The sequence below is a fragment of the Nothobranchius furzeri genome, chromosome 12 (assembly GCF_043380555.1).
Source record: "Nothobranchius furzeri strain GRZ-AD chromosome 12, NfurGRZ-RIMD1, whole genome shotgun sequence".
Classification (NCBI taxonomy): domain Eukaryota; kingdom Metazoa; phylum Chordata; class Actinopteri; order Cyprinodontiformes; family Nothobranchiidae; genus Nothobranchius; species Nothobranchius furzeri.
The window spans coordinates 15,209,966-15,230,439 of NC_091752.1; the positions used below are offsets into that span (position 1 = coordinate 15,209,966).

Consider the following 20,474-nt stretch of genomic DNA (forward strand, 5'->3'; position numbering starts at 1 on the left):
AAAGTTAGGGTAATTCTAATCTCAGCATTCTGTTGGGCGGCTGCTTTTCTGAAGGAGAAACCAGGAAGTGTTTTAACTGTTTCCTTCAAACAAATGAATGCAGGACTGGATGGTCATGTAGTCGGATCAAAACTTAGCAGTCTTACAACTTCCTGGTTTGTGTGGGGGCTCGAGTTTGGGTGATGAAACTGATCCAGTTTCGTTTCACAACCAAAATCAAACTAAATATGGCAACAGGTTAGAGCGCGGGCTCACGCTGCTGCAGAAGCAGACAAGTTTTTGGCTCAAGTCCTACCAGGAAATTTAGCAGGCTGAGAACCAAATATTGCTTTAACATTAAAATTAATTCCACTAAGCCAACATTGCTCAAAGCTAAAACAGATCCATGGCTGCCACTTTGAACATTCAGGAATAACTCAAGTTATTCAAATTACTTCACAACTGCCATTTAAATGAAAACTTCAGTCAATCGATAGATCTTGCTTTAATTTTTCCAGGCATATGCGTTACAGTGTAGAAAATACAGATTTGGGTCAAAATACAAGACCTTGTAAACATTTTAGGGAATTTTCTGGCACATGGTTTAGCAACAGTCGTGTTTTCCTTTAAACTGAACATGCAGAACTCTGACCATATGTACACGAGCATATTGTTGATTAGAGGAACCCAGATTCACTAAATTAGAATCAATAACCTTAAAACACTTGAGCAAAAACAGCAGGTTCGTTTTACTAGTTCCGATTTGACTTCAGCAGTTTGATGGAAAGAATAGGAAATAGAAACTGCCAGGAAGGATCCTCAAATTCTTTATTTGGAAACAGGGAATGGTTGATTCTTTATGGCTTGGAGGGTTGCCTTCCTAACATCCGACAGGATGGCCTTCAACTGATTGAACACACTTTCCCATTTTGTCTGCAAAACCTTCCCTGGTTCCGTAATCCGAAAGGTCGTTCATCTGGATCTCGTGTTTGATACCTGCGAAAGAGAAACATTTTAGGACCAGAAAGTTAAATTTAAAATTGCAAAATAAAAAAATATTAAAAATTTAACCACACACACCTGTCAAGATCTTCTTAAGAGCATCTTTTGAGCTTGCAATCTGCATCTTTGCCTTAATGGGTGCAGTATCAGGAGCCCTGGCAGAATAATAAGTCATTATTTGGTTGCCCTATCCCCAAAAAAAATAGATTCAAGACTACAGTCTGCAGGAAGTCAGTTGAGAGGTAGAAGTTAGTCAAATTACACTTTTGAGCGTAAACCTACCACATCACAAACACCAGCTCTTCTTTTTTGCTTTCCTTTGTCTCAAAGTGGCAGTCGTACAGCAGGTAGCGGCATTTATTGTTTTCCAGTTGTTTCAAGAAGAACTTGAAGATATCCGGCTCATCTGACAAATCCTTCTGCCTGTAGGTTCTTTCGATAACGATTTTGCCATCTTTGATTTCTAGGAGCACCAGTCTAATACGGTCGTTTGTGTCAGCATCAGTCTTGACTACTTTCATGTCTTTGATGATGTCTTTCACATCGTCACAGACTTGCACTCCAGAGGCCTGTGATAGAGGAAAAAGTTTTTAAAGACACCTAATGTCCAGGAGTTGCCTTAAAAAAAATGACAAATTTCAAAGTGACAGAAAATGGTTTAAGGGCTGCAAATAAATCAAATTACAGCCTAGATTTGTGCTTCAGGAACTTGTGCGTGGGTTCGGAAGAGGAAAAAAAAGAAGAAGTGAACTATGAAGAAACAGGAAGCTGTTTGGAACTAAAGTGAAAAGGGCCTCGTTAGGGCAACCAAAAAGGTGCTAAACATTTAAAGCCCTTTAAAAAACATAGAATAAAATCAGCTCCATGTGAAAGTGTCTTTCCTACAGATTTCCAGGGCCTTGGTTCTGTCACATTCCTGTCATTGTGGAACAAGTTGGCACATGAACACACCGCCCTAAAGGGAATCTCTCAGAAGCACGAACAAAAAGCTCCCTCCATTTTGGAGGCAAACCACACCTTGAACTAACCCTTTGTCACCAAATATTAGATTTAGGTTTCCTCTCACAAAACATGCCACCCCCCACACCACTGAAGCACCAAACCTTCCCATTCAGTCTAAGTGAATACAATTTCCAATTTTACACATTTCACATACCCTAAAGTAGTTCATATCAAATCAAAGCTTGTTTTCTTACACATTCAAGTACAAACTGCTCACTGAATGTAGAAACTGAATCTGGAGACACCAGAGAAGCATACTCACCATTTTGTTTGAGATGTGTGATGGAAACAGGCGGCAGAGAAAAAATGGCAGCAGCAGTCAAAATGCTGAAGGGTCATAAGGAAGAAGAGCAGCAGGTTGACTCACTCAGAGGTGGAGCTCTGCTAAATGAGCACACCTCCAAAGATGGACACACCTCCATCTGCGCAGGTGTGACACACTTTCAGCTGCACCCCAGCCCTTAATTAGATCACTTTTGGAGCCTGAATCACAGATTTTCCACCGGCTTCACTGTTCATCCCAACTACAACCATTTTTGTCTCTGTCTGGTCCGAAACACTTAAGTGGAGCTTTAGATTGATCTTGATTTTTTAGATTAACTCCAGGTGTTAAAGGTGGGAGTGGCAGGTAATCTCCTTATATGGAAAGCAAACCAGTCCACATTTTTTAAACTCACCTGCAGATGAGAAGTGGCTCAGTTGCCCTTATAAGGTTAAATGCAGAACGAGTTCAAACAGGTGTCCAAAGAATTTCTTCAAGCAACCTGTTGAGACTCAGCTGTGGCATCCCACCCATGAGCGGCTCTGGGTTGATGTCTTTACACAGATCTGATGTTTTAGAGGACATACCTGACATTTTTTACCTAAAGTTGCACGTTCTTTATAGGAAATGCAAATGCTTGGTGGGAAATTTGCACAGATCGATGAGGAAGAGAACGATGAGAATGATTAGGAGCTAAATTGACAAAATCCTGGTCCCTTCAGGGTTAGGAACTGGATCAGAGAACAATTACACCTTAAATAAGGCTCTGAGGAATTTTTTTTAAATATGAAAAAAATACTAAACTTCAGTCTGAATTCAGCTGGAGTTGGAGTTAAATGGTCAGTTTTTTTATTACATCCAGTTGATGAAAGTAAACAAAGCAACTCAAAGAAGTTGTTGTTGTTTATTTTGTAGATTAGACTGTGTGAAGCGCCTTGAGACGACCCTTGTCGTGATTTAGCGCTATATAAATACACTTAAATTTAATTGTTCTAATTACATTTTTGGACAATTTTTGGTAAATAAAATTAGATGCAATCCACAAATTAAACACCTTAAACTGAATAATTCTGCTTTACATGAAAGTAACTACAAAATAAGCTCCAAGTAAATGTCTTAATCTAGTTAACTGTATTCTCAAACTATGTTTACATGGAAAAACTTTCATTTTATGACTTAATTGATGTCCATGTGGTTTAACTTTAGCCTACAAAGCTCGTTGGACTTGTTGGTGCACTTTGGACAAGTTCACAGTTCATCAAATGACTTTTTTTCTTAGAAAATCAATTAGTTAGGGGTCATAATTGTACCAAAACTCCATGTTTTCTCACTTTTGTTACAAACTTTAGAAACTGTTCTATGACTTCTTCTTATTCTTTGCTTCATAGTTCTTTATAATTACCCCTAACCTTTAGGAAACCCGTGACCTTGCATGTGTTAGATTTGCAGCTCTCATAGGGAGTAGATCTTTCTTTGGTGTCACACACAGTTGGGATCTTTTAGACCTGTAATTTTGGTGGAGATTCAAGACCTTTCTTCACTGATACTATTTATATGTTTGCAGACACTCTGCCTTATCATCAGCAGCCGCTTCTCTTCCTCTATGTGGATTTACGGTTTAGAGTCGAGAGTCCCTCCCCACATCCGGAATATAAAGCAGCTTGCCTTATATGAGCACACGTCGTAGCTTGTGTGCCAACACTGCAATCATTTGATCATGTGACATACCAAAGAGTCACCCATGTGCACCACTTGGTCAACAGATTGCTCATCAAGGAAGAAAAGTTCAGTTGAAATGTGCATTCTTTTAAGAGTTACTGTCTTCTGTGTGGTCACTGGGGGAAAATGGCAGCTGGCAGCAAGTATAAACTTCACAAAAGAGGAAATAGACCCAAAGCCACCAAGGCAGGAAATGACTGCAGCATAGCTCTCAGTGAGCTGAAAAACCATGCTGCTGCAAGCACATCAGGAGTTTGGCCCCAAGCCACAGTGAGCAGAAACAGGAACAACCCAAATCTGTGAGAGCTGTGACATCTGCTGGCGTTTCACGGGAACTAAAGCCTAAACGTGGGTTTGTTCAGCGTTAGACGGGCTCTTTATCCAAGGACTGGTGTTCATAACCTAAAAGAGAAAACCAAGTGCACAAAAATGCAAAAAAGTAACATCAAAAAGTTCTGGATTTGTGTTTAAAAATGGAATAGACCCCATTTTTAAGAGAGGGATCAATATTTATGTTCTAAGTCAAGAAAAAGCATTTATCAGATGACAAAATCTTCTCTCAAAATGATATAATATGACAGGTTTAAGAGGGAGGGGAGTAGGAATGTATTGCTTCAATTCAATGCAAACAATTTGATGTTGAACTAGTTTAATTCTTCTACACATCACGAAAAACATCAGCAGCTGAGAGTTTTTAGAAAGCAGACTTAACTAGACTCAACAGGCGCTTAAAGGTGTTGAGCACTCATTTAATAAACACATTTACAGTCTTCTCCAGTAGGAATGAATGCCTTGTAATTCGTTCTCAAAGGGCAAAAAACAATGGTGCACCATTTCTAGGAACTAGAAGTAAGCCACATCAAAGCTGAGATTTTGACACCAGGATTTGGAGTCTCATTTCCTGATATTTGGACATCTTGCCTCGGTTTGGATGAAGCAATGTGTATGTTTTATCTCAACAAATAACAGAAGCCTGGTGGAGTTCTGCTGTGTGGCGGTGTTGCTAATAGTTAGCTTCTACTAGCGGAGACGTTCTCTGCTCTCTGGATGCTAAAACAACAACAGCCTTCCATGTTGCAAGCCAAGATGGGTGAGTACAAGCAACAGCTTGACGTAGAAGTGTCAGGCTTTTCAAATCTGAGCGCTTCCTTATTTATTTATTTTTTATCAGAAGCTAGGTGTAGAAAACTATGTTCGCAATCATCCTACATGTTGAACTTGGAGTGACCGGTATTAAAATTGTTATGATGTTTGTCATTCATTGTCTCCATTGTTTGTTTTTGTTTGTGAAGCACTTTGTGACTTTGTGATTTGTATCTGCGAAAAGTGCTATATAAATAACTTCTTAGTATTTTAATTTAAAAATAAAGAAGAAAAATACCACAAAAAAAACCAAATACTTTAAATTTGTGAGTGACTTTTGCCTATTTTTAGATGTCTTGTTTTGTCATCAGTAAAAGGAAAATCTATCACTTGTTCAACTAGTTATTGTGGCTGAACAACAGTTTAGCCCCCTCTCCTTTTATCTCAGAGATAGAAAACCCCAGCAACAAAACCTATGATACCACAGAACATCATCAAACCTTCTCATTAGCACCTTGTTTGTTTTAAGGACAAAAAAATGGGAAGATGACAGTGGTTCCATATAAACTTGGGATTGTTTTGTAAATTTCTAGGAAAACTTTTTGTCAACTGCAGTTGATGTATTTTATCTGTGTCTGTCTTTAGTTTCAGGAAAAAAACTAAAAAAATACTTCATGGATTTTGATAAAATTCTTAGAGCATAATCATTGCATGTGCATTTATAACTGGTTAGCATTTGGGGCCTAACCCTAACCCTAGGCCACCGCAACCAATCTATTTGAGTAAACATAAAAATGAGGAGCACCGTTTAAGAATGAAGGAGAAGTTGCCTCTTGTGGTCAAATTTGGTTGCTCCAGTCCATTTTCAAAACAAACTTTTTCACTCTTGTGAGTTTTTCGTGGCTGTTGCCAATTACGGCTCAGCTCTAGAAAATTCTAGATGACAAGCTAAGGCTAGTTATACACAGTCAGTTAATAAGTGCATAAATATACATTTCACTGTAATATCGAGTTGTTGGTCATTTTAAAAGTAGCTTGAGATATTTTAGAGCCAACTGTTTGTTTCTAATTCACCGTTAGCATTGTTAGCTCAACTTTAGCTCAACATAGCCTCAAGTCTACTTATAGTAAAACAAAAATGTGGCTTAAGGGTACAAGAAATAACTTCTGGGTTATCCTGTTACTGGATTAGAATGCTGCTGAATTTTGCCAGTCTGTGTCGAATTACAAATGTTTGGCGCAGGCTAGACAACCCTGTGGGCTTGCAGATTCTAAGCAAAGACTACGAGACCACATCCTTCTTTAGCTTTTTTGAAAGGAGAATAACTGACAACTCACCAGCCAACCAAGAAGGTAATCTGTGACATGATGCAGTTTTGTGATATTTTACAGTAAAATTCTTCTTCTTTCTTAATTTAGCAAACTATAAAATGTCTAGGGCTCAAACTGCTTTACAAGAGCCCAATGATCGTGCCATGACATGATGTATTAGTACTTTTAATGTTATTTTGAAAATATGACCAAAACAGATATAAAGTCAGAAGGAGCCTCGTAGGATCCATTCAGTCTTAACAAAAAAAAAATAAAAAATTGTTGGTTAACTGAAGCAGAGAAATGAGCAAGCGATCTGGATGGTTCCATACTTAGCATAGTGTCATGAACTCCTCTTAACCTCCTCTGCGGGCCTGGCTGGCACTGCACTCCATTTCCCAGCATCCCTGTCACCGACGCTACCTGGTGACGTCATCCCGCTGAGCCTATTTAAGGACCTGTCACAGCTGAGCCGGCACTCAGTCATCATCTCACGATAGACGCCAACCCATTCTAAAAACAACTAGCCTAATCTGCCAACTCTAAAGACCATCCGGGAAGAGAACTTCCCACGCTGTAATCAGTCATGACCAAACACCAGTCTCTCCGCGCCTGGGTCTCAAAGCCACACTCCAGCTCAGCCGATCGTACCTGACAGGATGACTGAGTCTCGAGTAGACCCAGCGGAGATCGCACAGCTGCGAGCAGACGTTGCACAGCTGCTCAGCCGTGTAGAACGCCAGGAGGCGGACAACGCCCAACTTCGAATAGAGAACAACCAGCTTCGTGCTGTTATGGATTGCCAAGCATCCAAACTAGATTCTGTCACTGAACTGGTCGTCCAACTCTCCTCGGCACTCCAACGTCAGTCATCTGCCACTCCTAACATTGTGGAGCCGTGTCTAAGTCTCCCCGACAAATGGGATGGGACTAAAGTATCCCCGGAGGGCATGTTGGCCGTCCTGTCAATAACTTTTGGGTGTCAGCCGGCACGCTACCCGACTTCCTGCTCTCGCGTTGCCCTGTTAACCTCCCTGCTGATGGGGCGAGCCGGTGAATGGGCGGCTGCTCTGTACAACCAGAAGTCTTCCGTGTGCAATGATTATGAAACCTTCGTGAAGGAACTGAAGAAGGCATTTAGGCATTTGTGCATCCCAGCAGCGAGGTCGCAGACGAGACACGCCTGCTCCAGCTTCAGCAGGGCTCTCAGACCGTGGCCGAGTACACGTCACGCTTCCGGACCACCGCTGCCTGTCTGATCTGGGGTGATGCCGCGGTGAAGGCTGTGTACCTGGAGGGATTGTCACCCCGCATCCGTGAGGGCATGATCGGACACGAGGCCCCGACCTCCCTTGACCAGGCTGTGGACCTGACTCTCCAGCTGGTTCTCTGCCTTCTCACCAGACCAGGAGCGAGGGCGGTTCCCGTACAACCCAGAACGTTCCCCCGCCATCAGGAGAACCAACACACAGAGGAACCCATGCAACTGGGTCATTTGCCCCCAGAGGAACGGGCAAGATGTTTTCGGGAGGGAAGATGCGCCTATTGTGGGGATCTGGGCCATCCCCGGGCAACATGCCCCATACGCCCGGGAAACGGTTCCTCCGGGTCGGTGTAGGAACTGTCTCACCTGGAGTTTCCACTCATGCAGCTCCTCATCACACTACCCTCCCGGTCTCCTTCCAGTTGAACCAAGGACCGATCCCCCTGGTGGCTCTCCTCGACACCGGAGCTGCGGAAAGCTTTATCGGCCAGGGGTTGGTCAACCGGCTCAAGATTCCACTCACTCTCCTCGACCACCCCGTTCCCGTCACCTCAGTGGACGGTCGCCCTCTCATGCCATATCCGATCACGCACCGAACCCAGAACCTCCGGATGACCATTGAGGAACACGTGGAGACCCTTCATTTCCTGGTCATTCACGCCCCCACGTCTCCTCTCATTCTGGGTCATTCCTGGTTCCGCCTCCACGACCCTCACATCTCCTGGTCCGCCAGTAAAGTCATGGCGTGGGGTGTTAACTGTCGCCTTCCCCGTCCATCTCCAGGATCACAGCCTAGGGCGACACCACCCAAGGACGTGGATTTAACCCTCCTTCCACCCCAATACCACGCTCTGGCTCGGGTGTTTGCAAAGGAGCCTACCACCAGGCTGCCTCCTCATCGACCCTACGATCTGGAGATCAGGCTCCAGCCCGGAACCACCCCGCCTCGGGGTCGGCTGTTCTCGCTCTCCCCGCCAGAGACCCAGGCGATGGACGCTTATATCAACAAGGCTCTCCAGAAGGGGTTCATCCGCCATTCCACGTCTCCTGGAGCGGCAGGGTTCTTCTTTGTGAAGAAGAAGGAGGGAGACCTCCGGCCCTGTATAGACTATCATGGGTTAAATAAGATCACCATCAGGGACTGCCATCCTCTTCCTTTAATGAGCAGGGCTTTGGACGCCACCGCCCAAGCCACACTGTTTACAAAGCTGGACCTCCGCAGTGCATACAACCTCATCCGCATAAAGGAAGGAGAGGAGTGGAAAACCGCAATTATTACACCCACTGGACATTATGAGTACCTGGTCATGCTCTTCGGCCTCTGCAACAGCCCTGCCGTTTTTCAGCGTTTCATCACTGATGTCCTCCGTGACATGCTGGGCCGTTGGGTTTTTGTTTGTTTAGACGACATCCTCATCTACTCCCGCACTGCCGAGGAACACACCCAGCATGTTCGAGCCGTTCTGTCACGCCTCCTGGAGCATGACTTATTCTGTAAACTGGAGAAGTGTGCCTTTCACCAGGAGTCCACCTCGTTTCTGGGGTTCATCATCTCCTCCCAGGGCCTACGCATGGACCTACAGAAGGTTCAGGCGGTAGCGCAGTGGCCACTACCTAAGATCCTGAAGCAGCTGCAGAGTTTCCTGGGGTTCTGCAACTTCTATCACCGGTTTATCTGCAATTTCAGTGCCCTGGCATCACCGTTAACTTCCCTGACTAAGACAACCAATCAGCCTCCCCCCTGAGGCTGTTGCCGCCTTCCATGATCTGGTCCGCCGCTTTGTAAGCAAACCCATCCTCCTCCACCCGGACCTAACACGGCCCTTCGTTGTGGAGGTAGACGCCTCTGAGATGGGCACGGGAGCCGTACTATCACAACGGGGCCTGGACTCCAAACTCCACCCCTGCGCATACTTTTCCCGGAAGTTCTCTCCTACTCAGCAGAACTATGGGGTCGGGGACTGGGAACTGTTGGCGATAAAGTGGGCCCTGGAAGAGTGGTGACAGTGGCTCCTGGGTACTCCTACTCCTTTTCTATTCTGGACTGATCATCAGAACCTCATCCATATTCAGACCGCTCGCCAACTCAACCCTCGTCAGGCCCGGTGGACCCTCTTTTTCGAGCCTTATAACTTTCACATCACCTACCGCCCCGGCTCAAAAAACCTCAAGGCAGATGCCCTTTCCCATCAGCACACCCAGGACCCCAGGCCTCCTGAACCGTTGTCCATCCTCCCGACCGAACGGTTCTTGGCCGCCCTGCAATAGCCTCTGGAAGCCTCCATCCGGGCGGCCCTCCCGGCTGACCCGGCGCCCCCAGAGACACCTCCTAACCGCCTTTACGTTCCGGCCGTGTGCCGACAGGAGGCCTTGAGGTGGGGGCATAGTTCACGGCTCGCGGGACACCAAGGCCAGGCTCGTACCCTCCAGTTCCTCCGCCGGGCCCTGTGGTGGCCCTCTATGAGAAAGGACGTGCGCGAGTACACCGCTGCATGCGACACCTGCGCCCGGTCTAAGTCCTCCACCCAACCTGGAGCCGGGGAATTACAACCGCTCCCTGTGCCCAAACGGCCGTGGTCGCACATAGTTGTGGACTTTGTCACGGGGCTCCCCGCTGCTGACCACCTGGACACCATCCTCACCATCACCGACTGCTTTTCGAAAGCTGTGTACTTAGTGGCTATGGCAGGGCTCCCCACGGCTAAGAGAACAGCGGAACTCCTCCTCAATCATGTGGTGAGGCTCCACGGATTTCCCCAGGACGTGGTGTCTGACAGAGGACCCCAGTTCATCTCACGGTTCTGGAAGGCTTTTTGTCGGTTGGTGGGCGCTTCCGCCAGTCTTTCGTCAGGTTATCATCCCCAGACTAATGGTCAGACGGAGAGGGCAAACCAGCAGCTCGGGCGCTACTTACGCTGCTTCGCCTCATCTCAACCGTCCACCTGGCCCCGTTACCTCCTGTGGGCGGAGCTCTCTCACAACCTCCAGACGTCCTCTGCCACGGGTCTATCACCCTTCGAGACCTGTTGTGGATACCAGCCCCCTCTTTTCGACCATCAGGTGCCGGAGGTGGAGGTTCCGGCGGCTCAGGACATGGTCCGCAGCTGCCGTATCGCTTGGATCAGAGCTCGCGCTGCCATCACCCGGGCTAATACGGAATACTCCCGACAACATTGTCGCCGTCACCGGCCCGGCCCTGTGTTCCAGCCTGGTGACCGGGTTTGGCTCTCTACATCTAATCTAATCACTGCATTCCATTTCCCAGCATCCCTGCCACCGACGCTACCCGGTGACGTCATCCCGCTGAGCCTATTTAAGGACTTGTCACAGCTGAGCCAGCACTCAGTCATCATCTCACGATAGACGCCAACCCATTCTAAAAACAACTAGCCTAATCTGCCAACTCTAAAGACCATCCGGGAAGAGAACTTCCCACGCTGTAATCAGTCACGACCAAACACCAGTCTCTCCGCGCCTGGGTCTCAAAGCCACACTCCTGCTCAGCCGATCGTACCTGACACATAGATCTTCTCCATCAAGACACTTCTGAACTCTGAGTCTGACTCCTCTCCATTTTAAGATCTGATGCAACTACAACATTTAAGGCGATTTCTTAATGTCCTTTTAACCCATCTTCAAAACAAAGTTGGTTAGTTGTGCAAAAAAAGAAAAAAGAAAGCCTCAGGTGTGCAAAGTCTGATCTTTCAAAGCAACTCTGTGTCACCGGCTTATGGAAGATTTGTAGAGGATTGGGTGGAGGCCGAGAACTTGGAGGGTGTGGTCATATTTATGTTTTGTATCGTGACAACTGGTGTCAGCAAAGCAGAATTCAGCAGTAGGGATGTCCTTTCAGTCATGTGAACAGGTAAGGAAGACGTGTTGCGTTCACCAACTAAAGTCAGCGTGTTTCTGTTTCTCAACCTGCAGGTTACGGCATGCATGTAAAATTACTGAACCAGTTAAAGATTAAGCATGTGTACATTGGTTGTGCTGCTGCTGTGTGTGTGTGTGTGTGTGTGTGTGTGTGTGTGTGTGTGTGTGTGTGTGTGTGTGTGTGTGTGTGTGTGTACTTGTCTTTATTATGTTTAAGTGGACAAATTTTAACTTTAACCTGTAACATGTGGACATTTTTTACATTGTGGAGACATTTTGCTGGTCCACACAATGCTAAGCACCCTAATACTTGGCTTTAAAGTAGTGATGCACTGATATGAAAATTTTGGGCTGATACCAGTATCCGATATTAATATCACTGTTGTGGCTGATTGGCGATATTTGCCAATACCGATATACTGACACTGATGCTTCTAAAATCAGAAGATTTTGTATAGAATGAAAATTATTAAAGCTGAATTTTCATTATTTGGTACAAACACCACACACATTTATGCTTCTGAGATGATTACAATCACTATCTGTAAAGCTTTTTAACATATTTTATTATAAATTTTTGCATGCTTCTTTCTTCTTCTTTCTTTTCCATTTAAAATTTTTATACTTTTATATTTGGCATCTAGGGCAGGTAGAAAAGTAAGAATTTCATTGTACGGGAAAATGTTTCTTTACTGTGCAGATGACGATAAAGGCTTTTGAATCTTTTGAATCCTTAAACAGTCACATGACTAAACAAATACACATACCCCCACCCCACCCCAAACAGATAAACAAATGGAAACATCATGGAAAAAATATTGGTTGTTAATATCTGCCCAGTTTTATTTATCGGAGAAATACCAATATGTTAAAAATGACTAACATCGGCTGATATCGATATTGATGCCGATATATTGTGCATCCCTACTTCAGAGGTATGATGTAAATAAACTCTTCATTTAGGTTAGTTTAGTTTGGGGTTAGGACTAGAACCCCACTGGTTAAGGCTAGGGTATGAGTTAGGCATAGCTGATCCACTAAAATGAATGGAAGCCAATGGAGGTCCACACATACACATAAATACATGTGTGTGTGTGTGTGTGTGTGTGTGTGTGTGTGTGTGTGTGTGTGTTCTTGTGCTCACCTACTGAGGACCATCATTAGTTTTTAACCAACTGAGTGGACTCATTTTTATGCAAGGACATTTTTGTGGCCCTCACCTTTTTTTATTCACCAGTTGGTGACATGGAACGTCACCTCGCTGGCGGGGAAGGAGCCGGAGCTTGTGGCAGAGGTTGAGCGGTACCGGCTAGATATAGTCGGACTCACCTCGACACATAGCATTGGCTCTGGAACCCGAGACCTGGAGAGGGGTTGGACACTCTACTTTGCTGGAGTTGCTCCGGGTGAGAGGCGGAGGGCTGGGTTTGGCTTTTTGTTAGCCCCGAGACTCTCTGCCTGTGTGTTGGGGTTTACCCCGGGGGACAAAAGGGTAGCTTACTTGCGCCTTCGGGTCGGGGAACGGGTCCTGACTGTTGTTTGTGCTTATGGGCCAAATATCAGTTCAGAGTACCCACCCTTTTTGGAGTCCCTGGGACGAGTGCTAGATAGTGCTCCATCAGGGGACTCCATTGTCCTGCTGGGGGACTTCAATGCTCACGTGGGCAATGACAGCTTGACCTGGAGGGGTGTGATTGGGAGGAACGGCCCACCTGATCAGAACTCGAGCGGTGTTTCGTTATTGGACTTCTGTGCAAGCCGCAGTTTGGCCATAACGAACACCATGTTCGAACATAAGGATGCCCACCGGTACACTTGGTACCAGGGCAGCCTAGGTCACAGGTCGATGATAGATTTTGTAGTCGTATCATCTGACCTGCGGCCGTATGTTTTGGACACCCGAGTGAAGAGAGGGGCGGAGCTGTCAACTGATCACCACCTGGTGGTGAGTTGGATCAGATGGCAAGGGAACATGCCGCGTAGACCTGGCAGACCCAAACGCATAGTGAGGGTCTGCTGGGAACGCCTGGCAGAAGAACCTGTCAAGACGGTCTTCAACTCCCACCTCCGGCAGAGCTTTGACCACGTCCCGAGAGCAGTGGGGGACATTGAGTCCGAGTGGGCCTTGTTCCACTCTGCGATTGTCGAGGCGGCTGTTGCTAGCTGTGGTCGTAAGGTGGCCGGTGCCAGTCGTGGTGGCAACCCCCGTACCCGCTGGTGGACACCAGAGGTTCGGGGAGCCGTCAGGCTGAAGAAGGAGGCCTACAGGGCGTGGCTGGTCTGTGGGTCTCCGGAGGCAGCAGACAGGTACCGGATAGCCAAGCGGGGTGCAGCAGTGGCAGTTGCCGAGGCAAAATCTCGGGCATGGGAGGAGTTTGGTGAGGCCATGGAGAAAGACTATCGATCGGCTCCAAAGAGGTTCTGGCAAACTGTCCGGCGCCTCAGGAGAGGAAGGCAGCAACTCGCTCACACTGTTTACAGTGGGGATGGGGAGCTGCTGACGTCAACTGAGGCTATAGTCGGACGGTGGAAGGAATACTTTGAGGAGCTCCTCAATCCCACCAATGCGCATTCCGAGGAGGAACCAGAGCTGGGAGGCCTGGGGATGGACTGTCCGATCTCGGGGGCAGAAGTTGCTGAGGTAGTCAAACAACTACACAGCGGCGGAGCCCCGGGGGCGGATGAGGTTCGCCCTGGGTATCTCAAGGCTATGGATGTTGTAGGGCTGTCATGGTTGACACGTCTCTACAACATTGCGTGGTCATCGGGGGCAGTTCCTAGGGAGTGGCAGACCGGGGTGGTGGTCCCCATCTTTAAGAAGGGTGACCTGAGGGTGTGTTCCAACTATAGGGGGATCACACTCCTCAGCCTCCCTGGAAAGGTCTACTCCAAGGTACTGGAGAGGAGGGTCAGATCGATAGTTGAATCTCAGATAGAGGAGGAGCAATGTGGTTTTCGTCCTGGCCGTGGAACTGTGGACCAGCTCTATACCCTTGCAAGGGTGATGGAGGGGGCATGGGAGTTTGCCCAACCAATCCACATGTGCTTTGTGGATTTGGAGAAGGCTTATGACCGTGTCCCCAGGGGCACCCTGTGGGGGACGCTCCAGGAGTATGGGGTGGGTGGCTTTCTGTTAAGGGCCATTCAGTCCCTTTACCAGAGGAGCGTGAGTTTGGTCCGCATAGCCGGTAGTAAGTCGGACCTGTTCCCAGTGAGGGTTGGACTCCGCCAGGGCTGCCCTTTGTCACCGGTTCTGTTCATCACTTTTATGGACAGAATTTCTAGACGCAGCCGTGGTGTGGAGTGTGTCGAGTTTGGGGGCAGGAGAATCTCGTCTCTGCTTTTTGCGGATGATGTGGTTCTCCTAGCTTCATCCAGCTCTGACCTTCAGCTCTTGCTGGGTAGGTTCGCGGCCGAATGTGAAGCGGCTGGGATGAGGATCAGCACCTCCAAATCTGAGACCATGGTTCTCGACCGGAAAAGGGTGGCTTGCCACCTCCGGGTTGGGGGAGAGGTCCTACCTCAAGTGGAGGAGTTTAAGTATCTCGGGGTCTTGTTCACGAGTGAGGGTAGGAGGGATCGGGAGATCGACAGGCGGATTGGTTCGGCGTCTGCAGTGATGCGGACGCTGAGCCGATCTGTCGTGGGGAAGAGGGAGCTGAGCCAGAAAGCCAGGCTCTCGATTTACCGGTCGATCTACGTCCCAATCCTCACCTATGGTCATGAGCTTTGGGTAATGACCGAAAGAACGAGATCGCGGATACAAGCGGCCGAAATGAGTTTCCTCCGTAGGGTGGCCGGGCTCAGCCTTAGAGATAGGGTGAGGAGCTCGGACATTCGGGAGGGACTCGGAGTAGAACCGCTGCTCCTCCGGATCGAAAGGAGCCAGTTGAGGTGGTTTGGGCATCTGGTCAGGATGCCTCCTGGACGCCTCCCCGGGGAGGTGTTTCGGGCATGTCCTGCCGGCAGAAGGCCCCCGGGTCGACCCAGGACACGTTGGAGATGTTACATCTCCATTCTGGTCTGGGAACGCCTTGGGGTCCTGCCGGAGGAGCTGGTGGACAAGGCCGGGGAGAGGACGGCCTGGAGCTCCCTAATTGGGATGCTGCCCCCGCGACCCGGACCCGGATAAGCGGAGGAAGACGAGACGAGACAGTTGGTTTTAGGGGTATGGTGTGAATTAAGTTTTAGATCTGCATTGGTTATGGATAGGGTATGGGTTAGGCATTATCCAGTCACAAAAACAAACAGAAGTCAATGGATGGTTCTTACTAAGAGAGAGAGAGAGAGTGTGTGTGCGTGTCACAATGCGAGTAGGGGGAGGTTAGGACCCAAGATGCAGAACACCACACAACACGAGGTAGGAGCGATTTGTAAAAGTCAAAATACCTTTTATTAGGATGGGGAACAAAAAATCCAAAAAAGCAGGAAGCCAAACCTGATATCTAAACTGAAAGACAAAACCAAAAGCTCACTCATGAGCAGAGACCTAGTGGGGGGACAAAGCACGCTGACAAACATCAATGGACCGACAAAACAATGAGACACAGACAGGGTTATATACACAGGGACTGGGTGATTGGGAGACAAGGAGCAGGTGCGTGGGGAGAGAGAACTAAGGGGAGACTGGTGAGATCAGTTAACTAAATGGGAAGGGAAAACCAAGCAGAGGGGATAAACCCTAACCTATGAATCTCTAAATAAATAATAAACCTAAAAGACTAAGGGCACAAGAGAACCAAAGAGTAAATAACTAATGACTTGAGGAGTGAGGGAGACTAATTAACACGTGGGGAAGGAAACACACACTAAAGGAGACTAATAAAATGAAAAAGCTGAACCTATAGAAAAACTACAGAGGGGTGACTAGGGGAGACCTGAGGGAGACTGGGAGGGAGCTAGGGACAAAAAGTGGCACAGGAAGCTTGGGTAGACATGAGGGGGGTTCTAGAGGGACACCTGGAGGGGTTGGGGATCACAAGGAGCACATGAGGCGGGATGCAGACAAGGAGACACACGAGGAACACAAGGAGACACATAAGGGGAACCTAGAGAGGGATGGAGAACACAAGGAGACACATGAGGGAGACGCAGAATGCAGACCATGACTGTGTGTGTGTGTGTGTGTGTGTGTGTGTGTCCTGGTAGCATTCTCGCTGATGAATTTTGAATTGGAGCACAATTCCTTGGAAATTTTTCATTTGCAATTTTAAAAAAGTTGAACAAACTAAATCTCTTCCTGCATGAGCGTTCTTTTTTGTGCCCTCCTAACATCCCATTTAAGCATACTTGAATGTTAATGAATATAAAAATCAACAATTCTCCCTTCAGGATTTTGTTATTCCTGTTAAGATTCGGGAATAACAAACTTATTTCTTACATCCTGCAGTGGAGCACCACTCTTTTGGAAATGGATAAACAAAAATATAAACGAGGGCCTTTATTTACATAAACCTCACAGAAAAGTTTTTTCCATCCTTATATTTTAGTTTCTAGCAGAAATAAGTTATTAAAACAGATTTTTCCGACTTCAAGTCTGTAAATGGAGCACTCGCAGTGGGTCAGGTAAACCCTCAAACCTTGTAGGAATTAGATCCCAGTTCACTGAAGCCTATGAGGGCACAGCTTCAGATCAGTCATCAGCTGTCCTCTCTCCAAACAGCTTCTCCTTGAAGTCTTGGGTCAGATATTTCACTGCTTGAGAGTTGGATCCTGTCCCTCTGGAGCTTGCAGTGAATCTTAGCTACGCCCAACATCTCTGAGGATCTTTGCACCATCTGCCTGCTGCTGTCTCTCTCTCTGCATGTTCAGTTAGACAGGCTCTGCATGCAGCTGAAGTATTTCCACACTCTTTATTGTTCATGCCAGACAGCTTTTTCAGGTTCACAGGATGAGACAAAGCAAACAAATGCTGAGTTGAGTGGTTTTTTTAAACGTTTGGATTAAAATGTGTGTAATGGTTTATTTTATAAATGACTCAAGAGGGTTTTATTTGTATTCTTTTATTTTCTCAGACACTTCAAACACCCATTGATCCCATTAGAAGAAGAAGAAGAAGAAGAAGAAGAAGAAGAAGAAGAAGAAGAAGAAGAAGAAGAAGAAGAAGAAAATATCACTTCTATTGCGCCTCTTAAGATAAAAATCACGAGGCGCTTCACAAAAACAAAAAATGTAAAAATATTTTAAAAAAATTAGAAAATGGTTAAAATATATTTAAAATGAGCAAAAAATAGACAATTGTGATTTAAAAAATGTAAGAAAGAGAGAGTGAATAGGAAAGAGGGAAATCAGTGGATCCTGAGGAAGGTGGAATAGGTGGGGAGAGAGAGAGTGGTTGAAGAAGGTCATACAAAAGCCACAGCAGCAAATGATCTGTCACCTTTGGTCTTTAGCCTGGTGCGCTGCACAACCAGTAGGCTTTGATCACTGGACCTCAGGGACCTGCTGGGGGTGTAGGGACTAAGAAGATCACCTATGTAAGATGGTGCTTGTCCATGTAAGGCCCTATAGACCAGACCAGGGTCTTGAAATGAACCCTGAAGTTGACTGGCAGCCAATGAAGCTGGAGGAGAAGCGGGGTGATGTGGATGTGTTTGGAGGACTTGGGCAGAAGCCGAGCACAGGCAATCTGAACCACCTGTAGACGGTTCAGGGAGGTTCTGCTCAGACACGTGAAAAGAGAGTTACAGTAGTCTAAGCATGAGGAGATGAAGGTGTGGAGAACAGTCAAGTTCAGAGTGGGACAGAATGGGACTCAGCTTAGCAATGTTCCTGAGATGGAAGAAGGAAGAGCGAACAAGAGAACTGACATGAGAATCCAGGGTGAGAACTGGGTCAAAGGTCACGCCAAGATTCCTGACGGAAGGTTTGGTGTGAGAAGCAAGCTGACCAGGAGAGTCTCTGATTTTGGGAACCAGCTTGTCTGGGGCACAGATGAGGATCTCAGTCAGCTGTAGAAAGCTCCCAGCCATCCAGGCTTTGATAGAGTCTAAGCAGGTGTGTAACAGCTGCAGCTTAGACATCTCATGGGGCTTAAAGGAGATGTACAGTTGGATGTCATCTGGATAAAGATGGTAGGAAATTCCTTTGAAGGAGCTCAGGATGTGCTGAAGAGGAAGCAGATAGAGGAGGAAGAGCAGAGGCCCCAGCACAGAACCTTGTGGGACGCCATGAGTAAGGGAGGTGGTGGAGGACGTAAACATGGAGACGGCCACAGAAAAGGAGCGCTCAGACAGATGAGAGGAGAACCACTCCAGAGCAGTTCCTGATATGCCGACCCAGTCTCTCCGCCTCCAGTAGCAGGTGATGGTCAACAGTGTCAAAGGCTGCAGTCAGGTCCAGCAGGACCAGAACAGAACAGTCCCCTGCATCACTGTTGGTCAGAAGGTCATTAGAGACCCTAAGAAGAGCTGTTTCAGTAGAATGAGCTCTACGAAAACCTGACTGTAAACAATCATAGATGTTATGTTCATCAAGAGCAGCTGTGAGTTGTTTAAACACAACCTTTTCCAAGATCTTGGAGATGAACGGAAGTTTAGAGATGGGTCTGAAGCTGCTATGGAGTGAGGGGTCCAGACTCGGTTTTTTAAGAAGCGGGTGGATTACAGCATTCTTAAAGTAAGCAGGGACCTGACCAGAAACCAGAGAAGCATTAATTATAGAGAGCACGCTGGGACCGATGGACTGAAAAGCACTTTTAAACAAAGATGAGGGTAAGATGTAAAAGGGGCATGCAGAGGTCTTCATAGAGTTAACTAGTTTGGTTAACTCAGGCAAAGAAACAGGAGCAAAGCTATCTAGGATGATGGGCCTGGTTGGAGTCGGGAGAGGCAGCGATAAGACTGAAGGAGAGATGCTAGATCTAACCTTATTGACTTTGTCCACAAAGAAAGACAGAAAGTTCTCACAGTCTGCAACAGAGTGGATGGAGGCTGTAGGAGTGGCAGGAGAGACGATGCTGCTGATGGTGTTAAACAGCACCTTGGGGTTCCCTTTGCTCTGGGACACCAGGTTGGAGAAATAGGAAACCCTAGCATCTCTGACTGCAGAGTTAAAGGATGACAGAAGATCCTTTCGGTGCAGCAGATGGACGTGGAGACGGGTTTTCTTCCACAAACGCTTTTTCTGCATTGGCGCTTCAGGCTGCGAAGGCTGTCAGTAAACCAGGGAGTAGGGTTCACTGCAGGAACTGATCTGGTTCTGACAGGACAGATGTTGTCCAGAATGGAGAGGCAGTGCTCGTTAAACTGAGAAGTTAAGGAATCTGGGTCGTTATCAGAAGAACAGGGTGGATCAAAAGCAGCAGAAAAATTGCTAGCTGTGCTCTCATTAAGAAAACGAGAACTAACCAGATGGCGAGAAGGAGGTGGGGATGCAGAAACTGACAAGTTAAAGAAAATGCAATGGTGATCTGAAATATAAACGTCCTCAGGATAAACGCTGTCCGCATTTAGACTCAGGGTAAAAACAAGGTCTAGAGTGTGCCCCCTGGTGTGTGTGTGGGGCCAGAAACATGCTGGGTAAAGCTGAAGGAGCCCATAAGGCTGGAGAAATTCATGGCAAAGTGATCAGAGGGATCATCAACGTGGATGTTAAAGTCACAAACAATCGCCAGTCTGGACAGCTTCACAGTGGAGGATAGAAAGTCACTAAACTCCTGAAGGAAAGAACTGTTTGAACCAGGTGGACGATAGACCACAGCACAGTAGAACGGGTCCTTACGCCCGACTTTAATCAGCCGCAGTTCAAAGGAAGCAAAGTGACCAGAGGTTGTAAAGCTACATGGAAGATGGTCTCTGTAAACAACAGCTAGGCCTCCACCACGACCAGAACCCCGGGGCTGGCTAAGAAAAGAATAACCACTTGGGCAGAGTTCAATCAGATCAGAATAATCAGATGTTTGCTGCCAAACTTCAGTCAGAAACAGAAAATCCAGGGTTTTAGAGGGAATTAGATCATTGAGCCGGAAGGGCTTATTGT

The 20,474-nt window shown here is 46.8% G+C and overlaps 1 protein-coding gene across 1 annotated transcript; it reads right to left on the minus strand.

Moving 5' to 3' along the window:
- Positions 1 to 468: 468 nt before the first annotated feature.
- cfl1l (cofilin 1 (non-muscle), like) lies at positions 469 to 2,374 on the minus strand. The gene is made up of 4 exons (XM_015944158.3): positions 2,246 to 2,374; positions 1,264 to 1,550; positions 1,060 to 1,136; positions 469 to 975 (listed from the first exon to the last, which is right to left on the minus strand). The coding sequence occupies exons 1-4, from the start codon at positions 2,246 to 2,248 to the stop codon at positions 860 to 862; spliced, it is 483 nt and encodes a 160-aa protein (XP_015799644.3). The 5' UTR covers positions 2,249 to 2,374; the 3' UTR covers positions 469 to 859.
- Between the last annotated feature and the right edge of the window lie 18,100 nt (positions 2,375 to 20,474).